This window comes from Lathamus discolor, chromosome 1 (genome assembly GCF_037157495.1).
Source record: "Lathamus discolor isolate bLatDis1 chromosome 1, bLatDis1.hap1, whole genome shotgun sequence".
NCBI lineage: Eukaryota > Metazoa > Chordata > Aves > Psittaciformes > Psittacidae > Lathamus > Lathamus discolor.
The window spans coordinates 113,359,072-113,379,322 of record NC_088884.1 but is presented as its reverse complement, the minus strand read 5'-3'; the positions used below and the strand labels follow the sequence as shown (position 1 = coordinate 113,379,322).

Genomic DNA, 20,251 nt, shown 5'->3' with positions numbered 1-20,251 from the left:
GAGGAAAGATAAGACAGAGATGGCCCTCTTCAGTGTTGCCACTAGAAATAAGCTAAGACCAAAGCGATACCAACACTGCTGGCAGTGACACCACCCTGTAACATAACACAGCCAGCACTGCCAGCAAGCCTGCTCCTCATCCTCAGCTTTAAATGCCCTCTTTCACTCCTCTCCCGAAGGTTTTACATGACACCCCATCCCTGGGCATTCCTCCTCCTCCTAACTCCTCCCTCAATGAGGGGTTGTTTCTCCTTCCTCCCTTCCGAACCTCTCCTCCTTCTCCCCAAACACAGTCCTTTCAGGAAGGCTCTCACAAAGCTGTCTCTTTCCCTCAATATCCATGCTCAGAGTCTGTAAGCTCTATTTTGTTGACACTATTTGGTCCCACCACTACTGTTTTAGAAACTGAAACTGAAGACAAGTTCTTACATTTGTTATTACTACTTGTTATTCATGTCACATCAAACAAAAATAAGAGCAGAGCTAAGTATTCACACACCTAGAAAGAGGCAGTCTCCTCCTGCAGTGATCTGACACCCTAAATATAGAGTGAGGACAATGCATGCCACAAAGAAATAGCTATCATCACTATTTCACTTGTAGAGAATTGAGATACCAACAGATGACAACCTCAACTCCGCATCCTCATTTGCCTCAGCAGTCTGCCAGGCTCATCCATGACTGCACAAGCCAAAGTCAGAGTAAAAAGTTTCTAGATAGCAGAATTTGTAGCTGTTTGACCTGTGTCTGATACTAGCAATCCTGCTGCAAGGCTTACCCTCTCCCAAATTTATCAAACCGAAGACCATTCTGAACATGTGCCTGTAAAACAGGGCCCTCTGGCACGTAAAAATAATGTAACATCCGTGCTCACATTTAAAAAAGCATAGCATAAAATACTGTCTGATTACAGAAGATAATCTGGCTGTGGCCAAGGATCTGACCAACAGCACCAGGTGTGCTTCTTCTTCAAGTGAAATGAACAGGTCTGTTTAACATCAATACATCAAGTCTCCCAGAGATACTGATCCGTGCCTTTGGCTTTGTTATTTACTCATCAAGCCCTGTCACAGCTTGTTGAGGAAACTCATGTGCCCATCTGTCCCTAAATGGGACAACCAGCCTGTGAGGGCAATTCTGGAGCTTCCACAGCTTTGACAACATCCCTCGTAACTAAATCAAACAGAGCCTCTGTTGATCCTTGAGAAGCAATACATGTCCTCATGGATACCCTCTGCTATCACAGCAATACACTTGCTTCTGAAGCCTAACAGCTGGACATAATGGGGATTCCAGAAGGGGTTAGTCCAACAGCTGGGTAATAGAAGGCCATGGCTTCCTTACATAGGCTCCATAGCTACGGAAACAACAAAACTGAAAATCTTCTAAAAATAAGGTGAAATTAATACATTGCTTAAGCCTGCATTTGAAGGGAAAACACACTTAGGGTTACAACCAGGGCAAACAGTATGAGTGTTTATCACATCAGTGGGGATTAATCACAAACACGTAGCATACATCTCTAGTAATGACAGTTATGCATACTTTTAAATAATCAGCAATGGTGGCAATTAAACAATAATTCATACGTGAAGTTTAGAGAAGCAGATGCTCAGTCCTTTCTAATTAGAAACCACAGAAAGAACAGTTCAACGGTATTCCAGCTATGTCCAAAAAGAAACCCAATTGCAAAAGAGATGTTTAAACTTTCCCCTTGGACTTTCAGAGAGTGCTAATTTTAAAAGAGTATTTTCCATATACTTTTCAAAAAAAGTATGGAGAGGGACCTTTTACAAGAGCACATAGTGACAGGACAAGGGGGAATGGCTTTAAACTGAAAGAGGGAAGACTTCAATTAGGTATCAGGAAGAAATTCTTCCCTGTGAGGGTGATGAGGCACTGGCACAGGTTGCACAGAGAAGCTGTGGCTGCCCCATCCCTGGCAGTGTTCAAGGCCAGGTTGGACAGGGCTTTGAGCAACCTGGTCTAGTGGAAGGTGTCCCTGCCCATGGCGGGGGGCTGGAGCTGGATGAGCTTTAAGGTCCCTTCCAACCTAAACCATTCTGTGATTCAAATAAATAAAAATAATTAGAATTCCAGGGTTCGGCTTCACACTTCACTCCTCCCTGGCTACCCATCGTGGAAGGAACTGCAGTCTTTTAAGTATTGATATGGTTTAGGAGTTACAAGCCCATGTGACGCACACTGCAACTGTACCTTAGACAACAGCGACAATCCAAGATGAGAGCAACTATAGAATAGGTGCTTTTACTGCTGGGCTTCTTAGGGAAAGGTTAGAGTTCACATTTCTCAGTGTGCTGATTTTGACCTCCCTTCTGTAGAGGTTTCAGCTTAGCATGTCCACCTACCGTGAGAAACCATAAGTGCTGTGAAGAGCTTGTTACAAAGGTTGAATAAAACCACGCTCCAGGAGCAATTCTTGGAGAAAAGGAGCAGCTCACAAATTTTCCTATTAACAACACCAAGTCCCTTTGCAATTTCAGACTTCTCTAGTTTGAACAAAGTGATCTTTGCTTTACACACCCGCTATTAATTGGGTTCTGGTTTGCTCGTCCTTTGATCTCCTAGTCACTCAGCTTGCTCCTGTTGAGCTAAGCCTGTGTGGCTGTGCTCTTCCCCAGTTCTTTTCCCTATTCTTCCTTTCAATATCTATGCTCATTCCACTCTTAAGTCTTTTGGGTCTACCAATTAATCCGTTTGTGTATCTGTATAGGAATCACTAACTTTACATTGGCACCGATGACACCTGCCCTAAATGCAATGCTAAGGTACAGATTTCAATGAATCCAGAAGGAGAGAGCATGTCACAAACACCAAACCACTGTTTTACCAGTAAACTAGTGCTTCCATCAAAGTAGGAAGACTGTGTTGCCATGTCTTGGAATGATACAGTAAATTCAACTGTGGATGTCTTCACATTGTACTACTTGCAGATAAATGAGGTAGGAATCTCTTTTCCTTTAGGCATCTACAGCATGTGATTAAAAGGAAGATCATTATAATGTGCCCGTTACATACTGAAAACTGAGAAGTGAAAGTGTTCTTCAAAAGTGCAGAACGAATCTTTTAGCATTCAGGTCCATTTTGTGATTTTCATGTGTTTGACTCTTGCTTTTTTAAACATTTGGATTTGACAACATCAGAAAGCTCCTCAATCTGTTAGGGTAGAAGGAAGAAACAAGAGCAGTAAAATGTTTTTCCTAGCAATAATTCAAGCAATATTGCTATCCACTAATAAAGTCATCCTATTTCTGATCACAACACAATATTAGACAATGAAAATAACATAGAGAATGAGCAATCGCTCTCTCTGAACACATTAGATAGAATCACAGAATAGTTAGGGTTAGAAAGGACCTCAAGATCATCTAGTTCCAACCCCCCAGCCATGGGCAGGGACACCTCACACTAAACCATCCCACCCAAGGCTTCATCCAACCTGGCCTTGAACACCGCCAGGGATGGAGCACTCACAAGCTCCCTGGGCAACCGATTCCAGTGCCTCACCACCCTAACAGGAAAGAATTTCCTCCATATATCCAATCTAAACTTCCCCTGTTTAAGTTTTAACCCGCTACCCCTTGTCCTGCCACTACAGTCCCTGATGAAGAGACCCTCCCCAGCATCCCTATAGGCCCCCTTCAGACACTGGAAGGCTGCTATGAGGTCTCCACGCAGCCTTCTCTTCTCCAGGCTGAACAGCCCCAACTTCCTCAGCCTGTCTTCATTTGGGAGGTGCTCCAGTCCCCTGATCATCCTCGTGACGAAGATCATCAGACATCAGACAAAGATGCAGTTACCCGAACCCATTTGCTAGCCAAAGTCCACTGAAAATGGGGAGCTCCTTTTTCATTTAGGCTATATCTGGGAAAAAAATAATCAAAGAGAGTCAAATGAAGCGATGCCTCCAACTTCCCTTTATCTTAAGAGGGCAGAATGAAGATGGAGATCAGGTCAGAAAGAGACTTACAACACTGGGACAAACACAGAGACTCCAAGTGCGGGGTTTTGGATCTTCTCTCCAGTGAAATCTTCTGTTACTGTTCACACGTTGAACCAGGTAACGCCTCTGTTACTCTGCACAACAGCGGAGGTAACTTCACAAACACACAAGCAATCATAGAACTGCAGGCTTACTTGGACTGTGTCTTTTACTGAAAAATACATTTTATTTTATCATAACCTTCAAAAAAACCCCAACATAATACAAATGCTAACTCATTCGGTTACAAACTTTGGTACTCAGCGGTTTTAGAGAGTCCTTCCCGCCTGGTCATGACGTGCTGAAGCGTTCCCGAGGTGCAATGCGCTGCTAGTGCAATTCTCAGAGCGACTCTGCTGTCCTTCCATCCCAGGCTCACGGCATCCTGCAGCGGGATCACTTCAGGCTTCAGCTACGCACTTGCCACAGCGGCATCTACGTTGAGAGCAGCTCAAAGAGTCCATTTGTCTCTTCTTTCGTTTATTCCCCCCCCCCCCGCCCCAGGCAACAATCATCAGCACAATGTGTACACAGCATTTTCCCCTTGGCCTTATAGCTCACCGCTCTCTCATCAGACATACCATCCACATCCTCTTAACAATCATTAGGCTTACTTCACACTTGCACTTTTAAATATCTTTACACTGATAGCCCACCCCCTTAAAAAAGGGAGGAAAAAGAGGAAAAAAAAGAAGAAAAAAAAACAGAAAAAGGAGAAAAAACACAAGCATTTTAAAAGTATGTGTTCTCAGGTAGCCATGAGTTAATGGTAGTTTCTAAGCACAAGGAATGACACTTTGGCCATCAACACTAGAGAGTAAAGGTAGCCTTGAATGCAGACAAAGGGGGAAAAACAAACCCACACAACCCATAAATACATTTTAAATCATTCACCAAGTGATTCACCAAGGATTAAATTTAACTGAGTAAAACCAACCCTGCTGCAAAAGACCAGAACAATATTCATGCATCACTCCAGTTCCGCTCAGACTCTTAGTTGGCATCCTGACATAGAACACATGGAAGTGGCTGGCCGGTGGCCACAGTCCCCAAACCCTGATAGCAGGGCTAGGATGGAACTTGAGTGGTGCACAGGATTTTTCTCTGCTTTGCACATGGGGTGAATTTCAGCTGTAACATGCTATGACTGCACCTTGAAACATATAATACTAGCAGCTTGTGAACCCTGATGGAGAGGGCTTGACTCTAATACAAGATATGTGGTTACACATCACCCCATCGGCTAAAGCAATTCACCATGTATACATGGAGGAGCACCATATTACTGGATATTTTCCGGCAACCTTTTGTGGCATTATCTGCTGGGCCCAGTTAGACTCAAGCCCAGAGCTCTGGTTTTATACACATAAAGTGAAGAACCCGGGACTCAGGTCTGCAAGGCACTCAGTGCTCTGGGCCAAGTTCAGCAAAGCATTGCATTGAATGGTGAAAAGAAAGATTGCGCTTCCACTGAAGTTCCCAGGAATCTGCTTAGATATTTGAAGCTGGAACAGCATGTGAAGGCTTTGCTGGACTGAGCCTGTGAAGCAAAGCTCCTTGCAAAACTGACCCCTTGATGCAAACATGGAGTCTCTTACTAATAGACAGTATTAAGCAGACACTGCTTGACATTAGGACTGACACATTCCACTGAAGAAATCGCCCCTGAGAAAATAAATAGCTGTTGGCACTGCCTCATTTCATTGCTTTTGTCTCCACAGGCACTTCAAAAAATCCCTGCAAAATTTACCCCCTTCAAATACACCTGAAATCCCGGGCACTTGGGTTTTGTGCATTTTTTTCCTTTCAAGTACACTGGGTGAAACTGTAAACCCTGAGTTTGTGTGTGCAAACCTATATCTTGTAAACTGCAATGTGAAACTTCACTCCGAGCACCGATATAGGAAAAGATAGGACAGAAACATTTTTAAACAGAGATGCTAGTGTTAGAATGTATGTACCATACACATGTATGTCACAGGGGATGATCTACTCTGGTACCTGCACTGTCCTGCAGTCCAAAGTACTGTTCTGTTTAATGCTGATGCTCTAGTAATGTCTATGGACTTATCAGTCAGGAAAATGGTGAAGCAGCATTCATTTTCTTTAAGAGACACTCAGCCCGAATCCCAGCAGGAGGTTACAGCTTGTAACTGTAGACCGTAACGCGAAGTGCACAGGGGTTAAGCTTACACACTCTATGCTCTAGCTGGGCATGCCAAGCTCTTTAGGAAGGGTTAGAACAATATTTTTCCATTAGATTTCCACAACGATGAAGATAAATGAGAGGATACATGTTAAATCACTCACTATCTGTATAGCTGCAGTGCATTTCATCCTGAAGGCAATTTCAATTTGTGCCTGTAAACAAATAAACTGCATTTGAAATACAACCTCACACGTACGGTTACAGACAGTTGCAGCTGAGTTTTCTGTGAGTTACTCAGGAAAATGAAAACCTGGGCTTTCTTTAAGAATGGAAAGCCTGGAAACTTCCTTAGCAGCAGGAAACCTTGAGAACAGGCACAGGAAAATCCTGCCTGTGGGCAAATGCTGAAGTACGGGCTTGCGGGCTTTGCATTTAGTTTCTAAATTTTGACCTTGCTACCTCAAGAAAACTTTATGCTAAAGAATTTAGGTTTGACCTTACGTTTATTGGCTTCCCAAAGTGCTTCCCTGAACTGAAAATCTGGGCAGGGAACACTCTACTGTACTTCAGTTTTACTGTCATGATAACAACAGTCTTTTGCTGAGATTAACTGGTTGCTGGCAACAAAAGAATCAGTTTAAGCAGAGTCTGACGTATGGACATAGACATCACTGCATTTTAGTCATCTTATTTTCTATTTTCTTGTTCAAAAGAGAAATATTTTCTTAGCAAATACAGATAGTGTGGATGTAGTCCTCAGATAAATCTGCTAAAGAAACAACTCCTTGGGGCTGTAACATGAACTCCCACAGGGGAATCACTAAGGTTATGTTTTCTGCAATGTTGCAATTTAAGGAAGAAGAGATTGCTGTCTTAAAGAAAAATAAATGCTGTCCTTTCCTTTGGAACCAGGATCTAAAAATAATACATTCCATTTCTGGCTTTCCAGTATTTAAATGCTGTCATAATTAAGGCAACTTGTGATGGTCAGCACAGTACAGAGGAGCAAACAGAAAACAAAAGCAATCAAATGTGTTTTCTGACGTTTACACAATCTGGTTTGAACCATGCCAAAATATAAACCCTAATGGATAACCTTAACACTACAGATCTCTCCAATTGCAATTCCAAGTGCAGAAGTTCAGAGTACAAACTAGACATCTGACCATAAATCATCACGAAACCTATGGGGAAGACCCTCATTTTCTGCAATGGCAGAGAGCTGAGGGCTTTTTTGTCTTATTTTTAAGAGTTGTGGGGCCACACTGGATGATCACAGCACTTCCAGGGACCTGAACAAAGCTGAGCATCTATCCACACAGAAACACTGCTGCATTTACACCCTGTGTTTTACAGACAGCTGTAGTGGCACTACTACTGCTAGGCACCAGCACAGAGGCAATGCCTGAAGCCTGCATATTGTCTTCCATATAAAAACAGCTTTGCAGAAAATAATGCAGTTAACTTAGTGTTGCTCACATAATGAAATATATGCATGCTCCCAAATCGGGGGGTATTTAGGAGAAAACAAGAAACTTACACGCTTGTTTTGTATGATGAAGCAGAAAAAAAAAAAAGAGAGAAAACTGTAGAAGCAGTTTTTAGGATGAATGTTTAGAGTTACCAAGTGTATTTTGGATTAAAGGAGTGTGATTCTTCTTCCTTACCCCTGTAAACAACAAAAACAGACAGAAAAGCATCATTAATAAAAAGTAGATTGTTAAGAGAGCAGCCACAACCATTTGAGCAATCTTTACTACCCTAGAGAAGTGCATGGTGTATCCTTCATTATCACACTACTTCTTGCTACTAATTTCCTAAGCTACTGCCAAGAATCAGACAATAGCACCCGACTTTTTAAACTGAGTCAGTGGTCAGGCAGCCTTAGTTTTTGAGCAGAACTAATCCCCGCAGCTCAAGGTGTGAAATGTATGGTACCTTATGACCCTGTAGTTCCCCATGGGCTGGTCCTGGGCAACCCCACACACATAGATGGAAAGAGCGCAAGTGATCCATCCAGAGTTTAAGCGATCCATACACTTAACTTGGAGACCTGAGCACTTTACTTCCTAACACAGAATCCGCTATGGTGTACATAAGTGAAAGTGAAACAACCCATAAACATGTACCCCAAGATTTGTGGAGTTAAGACTTAAACACTGGCTTGGACAAGAATCCAAAGAGTCATTTGGCACACCATTAACTTCTATTATTTAAGCATTATTAACTACTATTATTAGCTTCTATTATTAACTACTATTAACTTCCGTTATTTAAGCATTATTTAAATGTTTCCTAAGTAGCTGTAGGTTTTAACACAAGCTCATACTTATTTCCCTTTGTAGCTTCACAACATCAAATGCTGAAGCCCTTTAAGTTCTTGGAATACGCCAGTATTTCCCCTTAAAATTGAACAGATGCTTTACTAAACTCCCAGCAAAGGCCTCAGCATAAGTAAATCCTACATACTGCATATTTCATTGTAAGTTGACTTTTCAACTTAGGAGTGTGGACTACACATTCTGCTGAGTAGGGCACAACTAAAACAGAGTTTAAAAATATTGATGTATGAGACTTTTAAAGAATCATTTGTATATGCTATCCGTACTGAATTAGTTTTTAAAGGCAGGCATAGATTGTCAGATGGCAGGTAGGAAGGAACACAACTAATATCTGCATACTTCGGTGAAAGAACTGCTCACATTTGACTTAGCCTGTCATGTACATAAATACTCCATGTATTCCTGTAGCACTAGCTACTAAGAAGGAGAAAAATAACTGCTACTGCTGAACCCAGGACAAACTATAAGGTAGCTTCAGTTTGGGCACATGTTTGAACAGAACAAGAAAAAATACCCTTCTAATATTGGCAGTACAAATTACTACAGTTACTTCCTATTTTGCTACAGGTTATTTTCTCATTTATTTAATTATCATAAAGCAGAAACTCCCCGAAGTGTAAAGTGAGAATAGATACAAAAGTTAAAACACATTTTCAGTCATTCTGGCTGGGAATGAGCTCCCTCCAGGCGGACGTCTCACTACAGGTTGGTGCTGCCTAGGTTTGGATGCAAGCAGGTTGGCAAGATACTAGAACTGAAAATCAGCATCAGGTTTTTTCCCATATGAAGGAAGAGGTGCAGCAGAGAACTATGTTGCTAACAGCTTACCAACTACTGTTGGTAAGCAAAGAGGAGGGAGAAAAGCGACCTCATATCTCTCAGAAACATGCACATATTCTCTAATATTTGTTGTACATACAAAATTTAAGAATTATTCAGAAATAGTATCTTGGATTTTGCCAGAGTCCAAATTGATAGGATCTATTCTATCCCATTGATTACACAGAAAAGAGCATCAGACACAGAAAGAAGTGGTGGAAGAGCAGCAGATGTGCAGAGGATTCAGTGCCAACAGCACCACGGTCATCCTATTGCCACCAAAGCTCAAGTCAGCTCTAACACACTGCTCTCCAAGAGGTGACAGTGACCAAGCTGAAGCAGTCCTTGACACCGTGACACTGTCATCGACATGGTGATACTGTTTGTCAATGAACATGTGAAAAAAAATTAAAGAAAGGATGAAGATACCATGTGCAGTGCAGGAAAGAATACAGGCATGGAGAGGAAAAGCATTCATTCAGCTTATTTTGGCTACTAAAATAGAAGGGACCTGAAAGGACAGCATTTTATTCAAACCCCGTGTTCATGTGATGAAACCTGCCTGGCTTAAAAACCATTTTAGGATCTGCACAGCATTGCTGCAACCAGAAAAAAAAGCAACACCCCGATCTGATGTGAAAGCAATTGGATTGAAAAAATCATTAGCAGTTCACCCTCTAATTCATATGAAATTACACTCCTGTTCTTGTTAGCAAAAGAACACCACCCCAAGCAAACAAATGTGTTTAATTAGGAAGAGAAAGACAAAAGAGATGCAAGAAAATAAGGGAGTGGGGAGTAGATTAAGAGAGAAGAGGAAAAAAATCATCCACAGGAACATGAGCTATGTAGATGAATGAAAATGCTAGGTAGGTACACGGACAGAACAGCATATTGTGACAAAGGCTATGGATGTGATTCCCCTCTGGCATATATCATATACCTTTTCCACTGAGAGCTGTAACCAAAGTCTGATAACAAGCTAAAAGCGTCTTGCAGCATGCAATTAAAACAATTTGTTTTACTGCCTTTCAGAGCAGACTGAGAAAAAAAACCCACAACCACACCACATCCATCACACACCACCAGGATACCTACCTCAACAGGTCTGAGGTTGCTGCGAAGGGGATACCCCTGTCTGTACCACACAACATGCCTCTTGGCATCACTAATGGTAAAAGATGAAAGCCTTCTAACTGCTGAATGACCTGCTGTAATGAGTGTGCAAGAATGTGCATCACCAGTCTCTTGGGGCAGATTTCACACCTGTGTTGCAATGGCAGAGCTCCAATATAACACAAGAATGCAGAGCATTGATGCAGCTACTGACCACCCCAATGAGAAAGAGCGATTCACAGAGAGCATCACCCACCTCAGTGGTATGCCAGGCGCTGTGGGCAAGACATTGTGGGATAATCCCCTGGGAAAGGAGGGGCAAATCACACCCTGAAATATGATGTGTTTCACTTTTAATTAGTGAGATGAGAAGAACTAAAGCTTTTCATTTAAATAGCTGCTATAAAATAGAAACACTTGCACCATACAGCACATTTTTTCAAAGGCAGCAAGTCCCTAAACTGAAATCTAGTAACTTCCCTGCGCTGGCAGTCTGAATTCAGCATACAGACCAGATGGAAAAAATCAAATACCTCCTGCCATTTTATTTAGCTACTCTACCAAGATTTTACTGACAAGATCAACTTGAGTAGCACAGCAGAACTCAGCTTCAATTGCCACCTTGCCTGTCCTGAGTGACACCATAAGGGCCAATGAAAGCAACCAAGACAGAAAAACGTCACTTTCAAAATAAAGTATCTCCAAGCAGAGGTGTATAAATCATTTCAGCAAGGTTTCATTCAACAAATAATTTACTATGCAATAGTAGATGATGCAAACTGAAAGAACTACAGAAGCAAAAAAAAAAAAATGTAACTGAAACACTGGAAGAAATAATTTACCCTTAAGCATGCAACTGAGAAAAACTGAGTGCAAACTGGTGACTAACCCAAACCTCCGACTGTCACTGCTGTTGTGTCTTGATATACACCAAGAACAAACTCCATGAGTCTTCGGTAAGCCACAAAAGACTTTGGGAGCTCTGCCCAGTACCACACTCAATAAAGATGAGCAGTGTGTTTTAAAGCAAGAGGCTATAAGAAATCTGGAGAGGGAATTTTTAAGGGGCATTCAGTGATAGGACAAGGAAGAATGGCTTTAAACTGAAAAAGGAGAGATTCAGGTTAGATATTAGGAAGAAGTTCTTTACTGTGAGGGTGGTGAGGCACTAGAACAGGCTGCCCAGAGAACCTGGTCTAGTGGAAGGTGTACCTGCCAATGGCAGAGGGTTGGACCTGGATGACCTTAAAAGGTTCTTTCCAACCCAAATCAGTCTGTGATTCTATCATTCTATCACTCAGGCTAAAGGAGCAGTGACACCTGAAGGCACTTTCTTAGTATTTCATGTATTTGAAAAAGAAATATTGATATTTTGAAAAGAAATATAGTTATTTTGTGCAAGACATCACACACTTGGTTTCGACATGTGCCGTACTCCCAGTCCCACACCCTATCCCTTGCTCCAGACCAGGCAGTCAATGCCCCACACGCACATCCCCCAGTCTGGAGGCTGGCCCTGTGTTACAGACCTGGGTTTCCAACCCTGGTAACCAGACACTGGCAGTGCTGCATCAGGCCAAGCTTGGAGCAGCTGTATGGAATCCTGATTTGCAGTGCTGGCAGCTGTAGGTGCCCCTGTCCCCAACAGCAGCCCCACAGCACCAGGAGAGCACACCAGGGTCCACCCCACGTACCCCGCTCCCTCATCCCACTAACGAGAAGGATGCAAAATAAGGATTTGGCTCCATCAGACCCATCTCTCACTCTTCCCAAGGACAGGGAGAAACAGAGGCTCAGGACAGAGATGGGTGTTTGCCTCTCCATGGGAAGAAGAGAGGAGTGAGAAAGGGGATGCACTGCCAAGGTGGAGGGGCTGTTTCATGGCTTGAAAGTGGGTCCAGAGGCGGTACCCAACCGCACTCCCCTGCCCAGGAGCAACGGGATGCCACTAAGTTGGGGACCTCAGCCATGAGGCTTCACAAACACAGGCTTCTACTGAAACTGCCTCCAGTATCCTTCTCCAAGGGATGCCCAACTGCACTGACAGGCATGTGCAACCTTTGTGTTTCTATCCTGTGGCTGTATTTTAGTCCTGGTGAGGGCTCCCCTGTGGACCTCAGGCACGTTACTTACACCCCGGGACGAGAAGCTGCGGCACAGCTCCCATTTGGCAGTTAACCTTGTCAACCATCACTGGCACGGCTAATGGCCTGCCCCCACTCACCCGCGCTCTTCACCGGTGCTCCACCACAAAGCGCATGGTGGTGCCGTCGAAGGAGGGCGGTGCGACGATCCGTGGGCCGGTGGCTGGTGCTGTGATGCTGATGACCGGCTTCGCCTCGGCTGCCCCGCGCCGTGGCGGCGGCGGGCCCTTGCCGGTAGCCACGTAGTAGGGGCTCTCGGTGAAAGCGGCCTCTGCCGCTGCCGGGCTGCCGGACTCGGCCGGGGCGCTGGCATCGCTGCCCGAGTGGGAAAGTGGGCGCTGCAGGGCACCGGCAGGCAGCACGGCGGCGGGCAGGAGGCCGGGGTACAGCATGTACGTGGCGCCGTAGGCCCCAGCGTTGAGTGCCAGGGGCGAGAGGGGCAGAGGGACGGGGGCAACGGCCGGCTGCTGGGGCACCGGCACCTCCACGTACTGCCCTGTCTCGGGGTCGAAGAGGCGCCGCTTGAGGGGCTGCTGCACCGGCGTGTCCACCAGGTAGTACTGCCCGGTGCTCACGTCCAGCAGCATCTTGCGCTGCGTCTGCGGGAAAGGCTCTGCCGCCGTGGCCGCGGTGGGCATGGAGGGCGAGAAGCAGAGCAACGGCGGCGGTGCGGCACCGGGTAGGGTGGCGAAGGGCAGCGGCGGGCGGTAGAGGGCGGCGGCCGGACCCTCTGCGGGAGGCGGCGGGGCGGCGGCGGCGGAGCGCTCCTCAGCGGACGGGGGTCCGGGCGGGGGTCCGGGGCTGCCCGAGCGCTTGGCAGTGCCGAAGGGCTGCAGACTGCATAGCGCGGCCGCCGTGGCTGCCGCTGACACCGGGCTGGGGCGGATGCCGCCGTTCGCCCCAGACACCGGCACGGCAGGAGGGGGGGACCCGGGCTCGGCGGCCGCCTTCAGCGGCAGGGCCAGGTAGTTCCCGCAGTCCGGACCGCGCTCTGCATCGCCGCCGCCCGCAGGAAGGCGGGGGGAGCGCGCTGCCGCCTGGCCCCGCAGGCCGCCCTCGGAGGGGGGCTTGCTCGGAGCGGGGGCTCCGGTTCCTCCGGCTCCTCCGGCTCCGCGGAGGGTGAGGAGGGCACGGGGGACGCCGGGGGGCTCAGCGCGGGGGGCCGGCGGGCCGCGCTGCCGCTGCCGGGCCAGGCTCTCGAAGGCGGCCGCCTTGGCCGAGACCTTGTCGGCGTTGGTGTTGAAGGGGCGGCGGGGCAGCCGCTCGCTGACGGGCCCCTGACCCAGCGGCTCCTCCGGCTTATCCGCCGCCGGCGGTGGAGGAGGAGCGGAGGCGGCGGCGGCTGGAGGGGTGGGCCGGGGCCCGGCGTCCCGCTCCTGGCTGGCGATGAGGGAGAGGACGTGGCTGTCGGTAATGGGCAGAGGGTCGCTCTTGCGCTTCCACTCGCGTTTGTTGAAGCTGTAGAGCTCCTCCATGCTCCGCACCGCCGCCGTCAGCTTCTCCAGCGCGTTTTGTACCGGCGCCGCCTTGCTCTCCTCCCGCGGGTCCTCCTCCGGCCCCCGGCCCCTCTCGGTGGGCGGCTGCGGCGGCTGGTGCCGCCAAGGCGCGGCGGATTTGGAGACGATCTTCAGCACGGCCGGCTGCCGGGGGTCGCTCTTGTTGGGGGCGATGGTGGCCACCGGCAGCCTCCCCGAGGTGCGGTGCACGAGGACGGTGCCCTCCGGGGGGCAGGCCGGCGCCCTTCCCGTCGCCTTGGGCCCCGCCTCGGTGGGCTTGGTGCCGGCGTGGCTGACCGCCTGGCAGGTGATGACCACGGGGGAGAGGGACCTGGGGACGCCGGCGATGACCAGCTGCTGCCGGGGCTTCTGCTCCGGGCCGCCCTGGTCTGAGGCGACGCTGCCCTTGTCGCTGCTGTTATCCCCTGAGTCGTAGTTGTAGGAGCTTTTGATGAGCTTCCGCACGTCCCGCACCTGGTGGAGGGGCCCCTGGGCTCTATTCTTGCCGTCCCGCACATCGCGCACCGTGAACTGAGGCACCTTGTCTGAGCCGTCGCCGGGCTTGGGCAGCCTGAGCTGCTGGCTCCGGCCCTCCTCCGGCGGCCGGCCCGCAATCCGCGGCGTTAGCAGCTGGGCGATGCTGAAGCCGGCGTCCCGGGGCTGCTGCAGGCTGCCCAGGCTGATCTTGATCTCGGGAGCTCTGGGCTTGGCGGCGGGGGGCGAGGAGGCGGGGGCAGCGGAGCACTTGGTCGCCTGCTTGCCGGGCTGCTTTTCCCGTGGGGTGTGCTGGATGGCGGGGACGAACAGGCGGGACATCTTGGTGGACTTGCCGGCGGAGATCTCGCCCAGGTCGGCCAGCCAGTCGTGCCTGGAGGAGAGCTTCAGCTTGCCGACGGGCGCCCTCTCCTCTTTCTTTTCCGCCTCCCGCTCCTTCCAGGACCTGAATGCGCTGTTCTGGCTGCGGAGGAAGGTGGCCTTGATGGCCTCGGAGGCGCTGCGCTTCACCTCACACAGCTCCTCCGTCAGCGCCCGGTCCAGGCTGCGGTTCCCCTCCCGGGGCGTCGACGCCTTGGAGGCCGGTGACCGTCCGCCGCCGCCCTCGCCCGTCTCCTCCGCCGTCGCGGCGGTGCAGTCCGAGCCGCCCTCCGAGTGCCGGGAGCTCTGCCGCTGCACACCGCCCTCCCGCTGCCGCTCCCGCCCGCCACCGGCGGGCTCCGGCTCCCGTCCGGCGCCCGGCCCGGTGTAGGAGGTGTCGGTGATCTCGCCCCGCTCCATCTTGAACTCGTGCTCCAGCTGCATCTTCTTGGAGATGACGTTTTTGAGGAGGCTGGAAGCGAACTTGGACTTCTTGATGGGTCCCCCCACGCTGCACTCCGCCGCCGGTGGCTCCCCGCCGCCCACCTCTGGGGTCGGCCCGGCCTCGGAGCCATGGCCGAGGTCCAGCAGGGTCACCACCCGGGAGCCTGCCCGCAGCCGCCGCGGTGACTCGACGTGGGCGATCTCCCCATCGAGCTTGCTGACCACGAACTCGAGGGCTTTGGTCTGTGAACGGCCGGAGCGCAGGAGGCTGGGCTCGGCTCTCTGCCCCAGGCTGCCGCACTTGAGGTCCAGGTAGGTGGACCAGCGGTTGATGCCCAGGGCATTGTCGGGAAGAGAGGCAGAGGAGGCGCGGGAGCTGGGGCGCAGGGTGTCGAAGTAGGGATAAGCCAGGCTGCGGAAAGCCCTGGCCGTCAGGTTTCGCACTTCTTTGTCGGCATCGTCCAGCTCGCTGACGGCGCTGGAGGCGCCGCTGGAGTGCTCCCCGGCCCGGCCGGCCCCGCACCGCGGCAGCAGCCGCGCCGGTACCGCAATGAATTTTTTCGCCGGGTCCCGGGCCGCGTCCTGTTTTAAACTCGCATCGCGATCAGGAGCCGTGGGGACACGGAGGCTCATGTCGCCTTCATGCTTGGCAGCGTAAACAGTGTTTTGCTTTCCGCGCACGTTGCTAGACTCATTTATAGCCCGGGAAGCGGCTTTGATTGATAGGAGAAGCTGGGCGGCCGGGCTCCCGCCGGGGCGGCCGGACTGCTTGGACCGGCTTTCCCCCGGGCTGGCGCGCTTATCCCCGCCGGGGGTGTCGTGTTCGGAGGTAAGGCTGACGATCTCGGTGCTGCTGGTGTTGTCGATGCTGTCCGTCTGGTTGTTGGGCTCGCTGGTGGTCGTGCTGAGGTAGCAGCTATTCTCCTCCTCCTCCGTCGCCGTGTCCCCCGGGGTCTCGTCGCTCCCGAAAGAGGCGTAGTCCACGAAGGAGTAGATCACGTTATTGTCCTCGAAGTCCCAGCGGGCGGCCAGCCCCGCGTCGAAGTCCATGTCGTGGTCCACCTCGCTCAGCTGGATCTCCTGCGTGCTGATATAGTGCGCCTCGTCGCGGCTGCCGCCGCTGCAGCCAGGGGGGATGCTAGGGGGGGCACCGGGGCGGACCGCCTTGCTCCCCGCGTCCTCCTCCTCGCTTTCGTAGCCGAAGGAGGACGAGGAGGTTTTGCCCTCTGTCGAAACTGGTTCGCCCATTGCGCGAAAGTCGCCCGCCTTGGGCACCGGAGAAGGGCAGGAGGACGAGGAGGATTCCGGGCAGCCTCCCGCCTCCGGCGGCCCGCAGCTCCCTGCCTCCCCTCCTGAGGCTGGGTCAGCGCCACAGCCCTCCGCCGTCGCGCCCGGGGAAGGCGGGTGGTTGTGCCCGCGCCCCGAGGATGCTGTCCCCGCGGCCCCCGCCTGCGACCCGCCGCTCTCCGAACCGCCAGCATCCCCTGTCCCGCCGGCTCCGCGTTCCGGTGCGCCGCCGGCCGTGGCCAGGGCGGGGATCTGCCCGCTCTCCTCCGGCCCCCGCGGCGAGCCGCGGATCTCTACATACGCCGCCGCCTCCTCCTTCTCTTCCTCGGTGGCCGCCTTCGGGCTCGGGCCCGGTCCCGCCGCCGAGCCCTCGGGGCCCGCTCGGGGGCCAGCGGGCGACCGGCCGGGCGCGTCCATGCCGGAGCCGTCGGGGCGCGGCAGTGGCCCGAGGGGCGGGCAGGCACGTGCCGGGGGGCGGCGGGCCGCCCGCCCCCTGCCCTGCCCTGCCCACCCCCCGCTCCCGTCCTCTACCGGGCCCGGCTGGGCATCACCGCCGGGTGGCGGAGGGGCCGGGCCGGTCTCGGGCCCCCCTCGCACCCGCGGGACAGCGCAGGCCCGCTTGGCCACCGGGAGGAGGAGGAGGCCTGTCGCCCTGTGGGATCTCGGGACCGGCCCGGGCCGCGCCGGGTTTTTCCGAGATGAGCGCCGCTTGGCCCGTCCCGGTCGCGGACTGTCCGTAGAGCCGGCGTCACTGAACGTCCTGCTTTAAACGTCTGTGTTTGCCGGAATGAATGCGCCCGGGACACCCCTTGGAGGGGAGAGCCGCCCTGCCTGCAGAGATGCTGCTGGCCGTCTCCTGGAAGAGGCAGCTCCCAGGGCACTAGGCTTGCCTACACCAAATGCACCCTCTTCCCACACACAGCAGTCAATAACAACTTTTCCTTCAAACTACCTCCTGCACCTCGTGTCCCAGCTCGCAAGAGGTGTGTTGCAGGGGGGCACCCCGTGGATGCCGCGCTCCAGAGTCCCCGGCTAGGGGATCTAAGATGCCTTTTCCCCGGAAACGCCAGTTTAGATATAACCAGCACCTAAGACCTATTAACAGGAATTTCTATGGCACGCCTGACCTTTGGTGGCTGAGGGCTTTACTGATGGGTGCCAAAGATGACATGCCAAAAATCGCTCCAGAGCCATGGAAGGAAAAGGCAAACTGCTAAACACCGAAGAGGAGAAATGGATAAAAGTGAGCAGCATTGTGGAGCAGCCCTCAGCTGTACAGTGCAGATTACAGCCTAAAGTTACAACTTAAAAAACAAATAAGCACCTGCATGCTTGGGTGAGCAAGCCAGGGCTTGGGCTTTTAACATCAGACATTAGGCAGGGTAGAGCTGTGGGAACCCCCAGACCAAGTACCAGGATCTGTGTCCTTACAGCTGCATGCACTGTCATGAGTGGCATAGCGTGCAGCTCTGCTAGGGATGCTGCAGGGATGCAGGGTCCAAGAGGTGGAGCAGGCACTATCCCAGACCTCTCCGCAGTGTCTTCCACATTAAAACAAGGGCTTCTCAGTGCCCCCAGCTCCTCATGCCACCCCATAGACAGGCTACTTTGCTGCCACCCCTCTTCGTGGGGTTGCAGTGTTCCTGCTGCCTCCAGGAAAAACTGCCTCCCTCCTTTACTGGGCCCAAGTGGTGGGCTGTGAGGGTCCTGCACAAATGGCGGGTTTTGTGTCTTGTTTCAGTAAGGGTCTTTGCTGCCTGGCAGAGAACAAGTGAAGTGGCTTGAGCTCTTAGTACCCTACACAGACACATGGTAGTTTCTTAGGCTGCAGACTGACAGCATGGGAACTATTGCTGAAGCACCAGGTGATATTTTAACAGAAAGACTCAGAGGGTTTGGAGTGAGTCGGGTCATGTGTGGTGAAGCTCTCCCCATGCCACAGGGATAACTGGTTCCCATCCCTGCTGAGGCTCTCCTGCCGCCAGTGTGTTTTTAATCAGAAGCTGGGCACCAGCTCTCAGGAGTGCTAGGCTTACCCAGCCTTAATCTTTCCTCAGCCCAGGTTCACATAATTTCAGTTTCCCTTGTACACACAACAACTGCGTGGTCCTCCACAGAGCTGTGGTAAACGACACCAACATTCCCTAAGCACAACTTCACCAGCTTTGTGTCCCCTCCACACACATTTTAGACTTTCTCCTATGTCCCAGGCAGCCATAATGAAAACATGACTTAACTAGAGAGAGTATTTTAGCATCTTGGTTTTAACTGGCAGTGGGACAGGAGCAGATCCTCAAATACAGTCCTTTCCAAACGCTTGGGATGCAGAGGGATACTAGGTTTTAAACCCCGATCATTCATTGCACTTGGGTGCATGCCCTGCCTCCTGCTCTGCCTCTCTTCTGCTGGATACCTCCTCTCAAACAAGATTGCCACCCCACATTCTCACTGCCCTCACCCTCTGATCCCCCAAACCAGGGTCTTGGGTGTTATTCTCTCCCACCTTACTCTCTTTTCTAGTACTAGGTTTTCCTGCATCAAAAATACACAATAAATCAGATCTTTGCTCCCAAACCCTGTTGTTGTGGGGTTTTTTTTTTTGAAGTTATAGTGGTTTTTCATATATGCCTGCTGAGATTCTCACCAAAATGAGCATCAAAACTTGACTCTTTATTTATCTATTTACACAGTCAAGTTTCCAGCTATGATCCAGAGATGTTTTTACTGCTATTTTCCTTTGGTGATATTTTGAACTGAATCTACTCAGTCTTACAACACCAGGTGATGACTCTCACAACTGAGGCTGAGAGTATAATGGAGCACTCATACATGTATGTTTACAACTTATCTGTGTCTCCACCATATGGAATTTACGCCCTTGATGACAAAAATACATACATAAAAACCACACCTGTTCTTCTCCACTTTCAGTTATAGCTAGCCCTGGAAGCCTGCGTGCCATAGCCACTTGGATTGGTGGATCTCTCATGGCACTAAGAGGTTGATACAGTGTACAGAGCTACCCAAATCCTAATGCCCTTTGAAAAAAGTGAATCTGTAACATCCAGATTAAGTGCCCTAATTGCTGTATGTGTGTTAGAGGAAGGGGAAAAAAAAAAAAGAGAAAGATCACCTCCTCTTTTTTAATCAGAAATGTCTGCACTGATGTGGTGCCAGCCCCCCAGAGATGTTTTGCTGTGAGTCTGGCCTTGAGCAAAGTGTAAAATTCCATGGGTGTTTAGGCTTAATTCCTTCTCCTCAGCCTTTCCTCTCAGCTACCTTAGTGTCAGCTTTTGTAGAGCCTGTTTTTGAGGTGCCTATTAATCGCCATTCATTGTATCCAAACCTTGGGTACATGGATTGAACACAGGGACCACACTCCCAGGACTGCTCCCCTATAGGGCTGCCTTACAAAAGATCAAAGTTATTCAACAGCTTTGCAAAGCTGGGGATAGGTATTTTTGTTTGTTTGCAAGTGTTTCTGTATCTCTTACTTGCCAGAGAAGCCCTACAGCAAGCAAAAGTAAAGCACTAGACCCATTTGCTCCCAGTACATGGGGAAACCGTGGCTCCATCACACCTTCTTACAAACAGCA

The 20,251-nt window shown here is 50.5% G+C and overlaps 1 protein-coding gene across 1 annotated transcript; it reads right to left on the bottom strand.

The window, feature by feature from the left end:
* Nucleotides 1-4,168: 4,168 nt before the first annotated feature.
* On the bottom strand, nucleotides 4,169-17,072 carry C1H4orf54 (chromosome 1 C4orf54 homolog). The gene is made up of 2 exons (XM_065664415.1): nucleotides 12,654-17,072; nucleotides 4,169-7,821 (listed from the first exon to the last, which is right to left on the bottom strand). Exon 1 carries the CDS (start codon nucleotides 17,070-17,072, stop codon nucleotides 12,663-12,665), a length of 4,410 nt encoding a protein of 1,469 aa, XP_065520487.1. The 3' UTR covers nucleotides 4,169-7,821; nucleotides 12,654-12,662.
* Nucleotides 17,073-20,251: the final 3,179 nt, after the last annotated feature.